Source organism: Apostichopus japonicus, chromosome 19 (genome assembly GCF_037975245.1).
Source record: "Apostichopus japonicus isolate 1M-3 chromosome 19, ASM3797524v1, whole genome shotgun sequence".
Taxonomy (NCBI): Eukaryota; Metazoa; Echinodermata; class Holothuroidea; order Aspidochirotida; family Stichopodidae; genus Apostichopus; species Apostichopus japonicus.
The window spans coordinates 18,587,628-18,595,983 of NC_092579.1; the positions used below are offsets into that span (position 1 = coordinate 18,587,628).

The 8,356-nt window shown below is 37.7% G+C and overlaps 1 protein-coding gene across 1 annotated transcript; it reads right to left on the reverse strand.

Moving 5' to 3' along the window:
* Window positions 1-2,662: 2,662 nt before the first annotated feature.
* On the reverse strand, window positions 2,663-6,413 carry LOC139960169 (somatostatin receptor type 1-like). Its single transcript, XM_071958332.1, has one exon. The coding sequence runs from the start codon at window positions 5,950-5,952 to the stop codon at window positions 4,912-4,914; it is 1,041 nt and encodes a 346-aa protein (XP_071814433.1). The 5' UTR covers window positions 5,953-6,413; the 3' UTR covers window positions 2,663-4,911.
* Window positions 6,414-8,356: the final 1,943 nt, after the last annotated feature.

The window sequence follows — 8,356 nt, forward strand, 5'->3', positions numbered from 1 at the left end:
ATAAATAAGATATCCCTTTATAAAGGTGTATCGATTATTTTAAGTTCAACAAATTAAAGTTTTCCACGCAAATAAATTCCGAAAATATAACGGGGCGGATCTTTGTGGTGTAATTGTGTCCATCCCTGCCCCCCCCCCCCCTCAACACAACCATTCTCAGCTAATTTCTAGCTTCAGAATGCACAATTTTACGTGGATTATGTTTTTATGTATCCCCCATTCTAGATCCTTCTACCCCGGAATCATCTACGATCTCATTGTCATAACCCCCCCTTCTTTTTTTTTTTGCCTTAGTAAACTCCCGGACTGCGGAGTCCTGTGTAAAGCTATCGGACACAATGCAACTTTTAGGAGACGCCATCTTGATTAATTCATACACCGATACATCAAAGGGTAAATCTTCACCAAAAAAGGTGCTTTTTTGCCTTGATGGCTTTATACTCGTGTCCTTGGGTAATTTTGGAATTGAAGGTAGAATTGAACTTGTACTCATTCACTAGTGCTCATACCAAAGGGAAATGGTACCCGTGCTCGTAATCAGGCTGCTGTACACGTAATACCAGCCTGCTCATGGTATTTATTAAAACAATGCTCCCTCCTTCAGTTTTATAGCAAGTTAAAAAAATACTGGAGCAAAGAGACTGTATCCGTAATTTTGATTTGACTATTTCCTTTAAACTTTCAAAAAATGTATCCACTCACTCTCTTGGTCATCTTCTAATCGTCTAAAAATGAAACTTATAAAGAAAAACAAAAACATCAATTGAATCAGCTTCTGTTTATAAACTTACCGCTTCGCATGGCCCCACTCAACAGATCTGAGAGAGAGATGATTAACCTCTCGCTGAAGGGACAACTTTGGGTGAACCCCATGAGGAAGCAAACTGTCAAGAGGCATCGCTTATTCAGTGAGATTCATTTGATTAACTTTGACTTTGTGATGCAGCTGACTGAAGAAGTAGCTGAATGGATTTTAGGAGCAACATTATATAGAAGCCCCCAGTACCCGCCCGCCCGCCCGCCCCTCCCACCCCCCCCCTCGCCTATACCCCCCCCCCTCAGACAAAAAATATGCTCGTGTCCAAGCTTCTGGGACTATTTGCCTATGACTCTTTAAACTTTATCGAGGCATGAGGTATGATGAATGGTATCTAATTTAACCCATCTTAACATTGGTGAACCATTAGGTGAGATGGAGTATACATTTGAAAACTTTAAAGATAAACGTTGGGCAGAATTTTAGTTTTGATATGTAATATTTCAAGGACAGAAAACAAAATTGAGTGCTTGTAAAACGTTTCTACAAATATCTCGGTTCTCACGATATGCCTATACAATATTCACCTCTCAAAAATATTCGAAATCTCTGGAATGATCCTTTAAGGCTAAATTTGACGATGACGTCGGCTTCTCGGTGCAGGCCCATATAAATGTAAATATTAATGTAAATATTAATATTAATCTGCGTCTGTTTGATAAATTCTGAATAAACCAACTAAAACATGTTCTTTAACTTTATATAGACAACAAGGAGCACCTTTGAACATGACATGATAACAATACTTATACTTTGCAAATTGTATGTATTAACTTGTAAATAAGTCATTTGAGGATATGTGTCTTATATTTCCCCGTTGAATTTTGTGTCAGTTGTATCTGAGGAACTGACCTAATAGTCGGTGTATTAGAGTAGTTCATTTGAGTACGGTAATCATCCGTAAATCTAAGGGTTTCACTTTCCTCCTTTCCCGAACCCTCCCCCACCCTCCGTCCCATCCTCGGCCCGTGCACACACACACACCCTGAAAGGGTGGTAAGTTTTAAACATTAAGATTCATAGTGGCAGATATTATAGCTTGGTCAACGATTAGTCGTAAACACAAAGCCAAGAAAAGTAGTTATAGCTTCTTCTTTTTCATTAGTGGCAGAACACCCTTCATTAGCAAACGCCCTATCATAGCAAACGCCCTCTACAGGGTGAATCGGTGAGCATGTGACTTCGATATAAGTATATAACCGTATCTTGAGCGTATCAGCTCAATCAGTTATGTCGCCTAATATCTGATGTTCAATTCGACCCGGATGAGATTCGAATTGGACCCAGAACCGGTCAGGATTCAATACTATGTTAAGACGTGTTATTTAAAGGGTGTGAAGACTCGCGCACAAAGAAACATCTCATGCCGGTAATCTGACCTAGTTTTGAATGAGGTGTAACAGAAGTGTTAGACACCACCATCGATCCCAGAAAATACACACACAGCTTGCTACCGTCGGTAATTAGACACTAGTGTACAGTCAATACATACAGCTACGGTCAATACCCACAACCTAGTGTACATAGCAGCGTGGACATCTCAGGTCTAGATAAAAGATAACAAGGTATCTCGTTTCATTACTGTCTGCATTTTGTAGCGACAAGAAGAAAACATCATAAGCAACTGAAAGTCAACTTTTTCAGAGCGCGGCACGCGGTTTGGAGCGATTCTTCAATGCCTTTAATCTATATGTAGGTGAATATTTCTTGTTGACGTGGTAGATCTCCTTGGGTGCGTGTGTGTTTGGGGGGGGGGGTCCGTTTTGTTAATAATATCGGTCACTAATAACGGTCATAATTAAACAACGTCAAAAATGTTAGAAAATGATCGAGTTTTGCCTTGTTTATTCGAAATGAAAAACTTAAGTCAGTTGTGTTTATCATTCATAGACAGAAGAGAATTGATATAGAAAGTATAAGAACTTAATTCAATCCTGTTTTAAAATTCAGTGTGGAAAGGTTGTACACTATTTTAGTGTTTAAAGTCGTGCACATGCATACAACGAAAGTATATAAGATGAGATAGATGTAAATAAATATTACACTGATGCAAAACTCCAACAACAATCTCTCCACCCGACCATTTCTCCCCTCACTCGATCCCTCCACCCGATCTCCCAACCATTAAAATATAAATAGTCTTCTCTATTAGGACAGGCGATGGTTACTCCTCCAACACCAAGAATACAAATTATACAAAAAATAAAAGATATATAAAGTATAAAGGAAGAAAGTGATTAAAGGTAATATTTCTTCCTGTTCTTCTTTTGATAATTTCTCATGCATATTACGTATGGAAAGTACATTAACTTGAAAGAGATCAGTTTAAATAAAATAATATAAGCCTATATATATATATACATATGTATATATACATATAAATATATATAAATAATATATATATATATATATATATATATGTCTATAATTTTTCCTAAAAGTCATTCAACGTTTTACTTAAAGAATTAAATCTCATTGAATATAAAACTTTATGTTGATCTCATAATTCTATTTTTAGTGTATCTCATTAGCATAATGTAATAGAGGGCGCCCTATGTCCGTTATTTCTTGTAAATACCAAGCAATTATCCTCAACATTTAATGGTTGCAACAGCAATAGTCCCAACCCTGATATGCATATTGAGCAGCGTGTGAGACATGTGACTTTGATTTCAGGAGACAAACCGCAAATTTCTCTGAACACTTCCACAGACAATATGGACCATCTGCATATTTCATACCAAATAACCGGACTTCTTGATATATTCAACTCAGAATAGAGCACTTTTTGAATAACAAAATGGCACTTTTGAATCACCAAAAATAAAAATTATGGAAAGGTTACCGTACTCTTCCCCCCCCCCCCTCCCCCCTTTAAGTATCAATCGTCTAGACAATTTACGCTCAAACATAACCAGTATCTTTCATGAATAACTATAAATATACTAGAGCAAAACATTATAAACATAATATGTAATTCTTACGGCATAACACATATTAAGCATGTAAGTGCTCTTTTATAACATCTTGTGCATCACAGTGGCCATATACATACGGTGAGCATTTCCGTGTTGGTTCAAATTGCTGATATTAATGAAAAATATTAAGGTGTAAACAAAATTTAACGATCTTTCTGTAAATACCAACCGGAAAACAAAATAATGAAATTAAGTTTTCACTTTAATATTTTTTTTAAATAAATGTCCATAAATTAATCTATTCCTCTCACGTGTTCTTAAACAATGCGTCAATTGGTTGCTTAAATGATTACTTATTTCAAAAACTTCAACTTATTGCGGTCGAAATATATATTTATCTGGTTGACCTATAAAGCCAGTATTTTGACATTTTATTTTTGGGAAGGGTGGGGTGGGGGGGGGGGGTGGGGGAGATGCTGGAAATAGCCAAGATAATCTTAGCACTTCGAGAATTTGTCAACTTAATGTTAAATGCTCAATCGTGATATGTGTAATTCACCATAATGTGAAAATTGATCGAATAAGAAAAGCATAAATAAATTGATCAATTTTTATACAGAAATTGTAATTTTCGAAATAAGCGAGTTAAATTACATTAAGCAAAAAATGTTGAATTGCAAAGGAGGTGGTAAAATGAGCCTCAACCTTACACCAGGTATAATCAATTCGAGAAACAAATTCTGCAGTTTTTAGAAGAACAGGTGAGCAATTCAAAACTTTGCCACAAAAAAAAATAGTAATAATGATGATAATCATAATAATGATTGCTGTCATAACTATGTGAACATATTTAACAATTCATATGGCACGTTAACGCTTCCTTTGGTATATGATACTACGCAAGCTCACAGGCACAGATCCAGGGCGTGGGTCCTTATTAACAACCTCACACAAAAAAAGTACAATTTTTGATACAAATTTACGTTTAGAACTGATTATACTCCCATCTAATAACCAGTCCGGCATAACTTCTAAAATTGTATATTTTATTCTTCTTCTTCTTAATTCTTCTTGTTCTTCTTATAGGAAATGACACCTATCCTCACTCGACGCCACCGTCCTACTTAAATAAATCCAGGTGCGACATTGAATTTTTTTTTTAATTTATAAATTACGTCAATAACTTCTCGAAGGGGTGTACTGAATATCGGTGACGTTACCAATCGCTGTAAACATACTCTTCACCCGAGTCCAAACGCTGAATTTCTTAGGCAGTAACGTATACAGGAACGGATTAAGACAACTGTTCAGATAGCATAAGGTAATTGACACTAAACCAAAAGTATTGTTGATATCATCTCTCGTTTGGGACATAATTTGATAAATCCAAAACGGCGAATAACAAATCCAAAAGACGAACACTATCATAAAGACGATCTTGGCGACTTTCTTCCTTGATTTTCTGACCCTCCTTTTGGCGGTTCCCTCTGGAGGTATCGTCTGACAAAAATGGCACACTAGAAGCAGGTAAAGACACGCGGTACAAACAGTCGGTAAAAGGAACGTTATAATAAACACGACAAGTTGATAACGGTAGAAAGACGAGATGTTCTCATTCCCGAAAAGATCCCAGGTACACGTTCTCTTCTCGACGCCATTGAGGTCAATGGTGATCTCTTTCATAGCCATCAGCATAGGGGATATTAAAATTAAAGCACTGATCCAAATCGAGGCACTCATTCGCCTGGCGAATGTCGTACTCCGGTACTGTAACGATTTCATAGGGTGGACGACGGCGACGTACCGCTCCAGACTCATCAGAGTTAGTATGTAAGAGCTGACATGCATGGTAAACAAATCTAGACTTATAATTATCCGGCATCCTATATCGCCAAATAACCAACCCTGTAGGTTATAATTGGTGACTGTAAAGAACACACATCCGACTATATAGATCAGGTCCGACAGACAGAGATTTAATATGTAAGTGTTAATTGTATTAACTGTCATACTCCTGGAAGGGCGAAAACTGACACAGATCACGAGAATGTTCGAAAAGAAACCGACGAAAAAGATACATAGAAATCCAGTGACGAGTGCCAAGTTAAAGTATGTCGACGTTCCGTTCGATTCAGCTTCACAAATACTGCCATTATTAGAACGATACGATGGTAACTCGGTATCGTTTAAACATTCTGAACGGTTTAACCATTCCATCTTCGCGACGAGAGACTGCTATATCTATATATATATCTATATCACACAGGGCTGACTGCAGTGGATAACGGCAATTCCTCCGGATTTCTAAATTCATCTAGGCTACATGGTTTTGACGCTTCGAGAAATATACTCTGTTTGCATAGAATGAATAAACTATTGAATTATGCTGGTAACTTCAGAGACACAGATATCGTTGTAAGCGTCCTACACGTATACGACTAAATCAAAAGAGTTCACATACAGGCTTAGTCTCAAAAGTCGTTTTTTTTCCCTCTCCCTCTCTCTCTTTTTTTTCTCTATTTTTTTTAATTTGTGACCACGCCACACGGATTATATCCACGTTTGTAAATCCATGCTTGAATTCTCGTCCGTGTAGATGGACTTTCCTTTCCTTTATTTTATTTGTTTTTTTTATATTTATTATCGTTTTTGTTACGCGATTGCAATTCACGTAAAACTCGTTAATTGTGGTTGATCGAATGTAACTAACGAGATGCAAATCCGAAATAACTTCTCATCACTTACACACGTTCCACGTGTAAAATAGCCTTAAGTGTACTCGCGTTGCTGAGGGCAATTATAAACAGAGCGTATCAACAAGCTGAAAACGCAAAATGAGGTCGCCCTTTCAGAATATCTGCAAAGTGCTTTGAATAGTCTTTTCTCATCGACATTTGTTGCATGGAATTAGATTTATTGTCAGTTTAGAAATCGGTTCAATTACAAACTGAACATTTTTCGCTAGGGCTTAAAAGTCTTCACGAGGTAATGATAAACATGTATTGAGTGCCGTGCAATCACACTGATTTTTTTTTTAGTCCATGAATTCAACATTTTTATTTCTGACAAGTACTTCTTGCCCAAGTTAACTATTGTATAGTAAAATAATGTAACGTCATGTAAGGGTTTTATTTTTTAATTTGATTTGTTTGTATAAACTAAAACCTCCCAAACGTCAGAACACGTATATATGAAGCTCCCCTACAGTACATTTGTTTAAATACATGCAGGCCTGACTACAGAGTGGTTGGAGGTCATGCATGGGGGAGGGGGGGGGGGTACGTGGTGATAGTCCATGGGCGGGGATTATGGTGAGCCCGGGGAAATATTTGATAACCAACAATATATTCACATTTTCATGACATAGTTTTGAAGAATGACGGGTGCAACAATGGGGTCCGGGACAACATTGTTCCCGTGGGCCCGACCTGGCTCTAATTATATGCGGCATAAGTCGATGGTGTTCAGTATATACTACACACGAAAAGCCATACGAAATGCTTCCATTAACGCTTGATTTCCATAGACGATCGACATGTAAGACTTTAAATCAACTCGGAATATCCTAAGAAGGACCCCTACCTCCCCGGTGCCCTGTCTTGTTACTTCTATTTATCTTGAAGCAAACCATCAGTGTAAAGTGATCGAAGAATGTATTTTATATATACTGAAACACTACCAGTACTACATCCCCCCCCCCCTCCTTGAGACGACCCTCTCCTCTCCAGCCACGTATCATTCCCCTTCCTCCTCCCCCTACTTCCACCCCACCCCCGCCCCTCTTCAAAAAATAACATATCGATCATAACAGATCAGTTGTGCATGTCCATGGACGCGAAGTTCTGCTGTTTTTGCATTTATTTTTTTTAACTTACAGTAAATATCTATTACCAAACAAGTCACGTCCCAGCCTCACGGCATCATAGCGATCACATTTTTGCTCAACATCCCACATCCCTGTCCAGCAGTAACAGCAGACAGCCAGCTGTTTAGCTGTTCTTGGCACACACTTTCTTGTTATTGTGAGTCGTGAAATTGATTAACTCTTACTGCAGCACTCGGCTAATGGTCTAACCGAGACGGCCCTCATACACATCTGCCGTTTGGACCAATTAAAAGAAGATATGGTTGACTCGTTTTCAATAAAACGAAACTCAAATGTTTCTGTTTGTTTTTAGCCCCAAAGGCTTGTCATTCCATGCAAGTACTTCTCTACAGTCAGTCAGTGTGAAGAAGGCTCTTTTTAACCTGAACTTTTCCTTAAAAAATTTATTCTAGAGTGGACGTAGGTAAACTAGCCCCTCGAATAGACCTCTCGCATTCTGAACCCAGCCTACTTAACAGTACAAGGATTTGTCTTTGCTTTTAAGTTTGATTTAGGTTGAGTCGTGCCCAGATTCTGTTTTTTTTTCAATCTGTGAATCATTCTCTGATAATCTATACAAGTACACTCCACTTATAAAGAACTGAGATAATGGGATTTATATATGCTTCCATACTAACTTGGTCTTATAACTTGCTCTAATTTAACGCTGATCAAGTTGTTACTGCATGCATGGTATCGAAGAAATTACAGTCAAACTTACAATCTTTCCTACCTTTTCGCTTGTTATAATTTCCT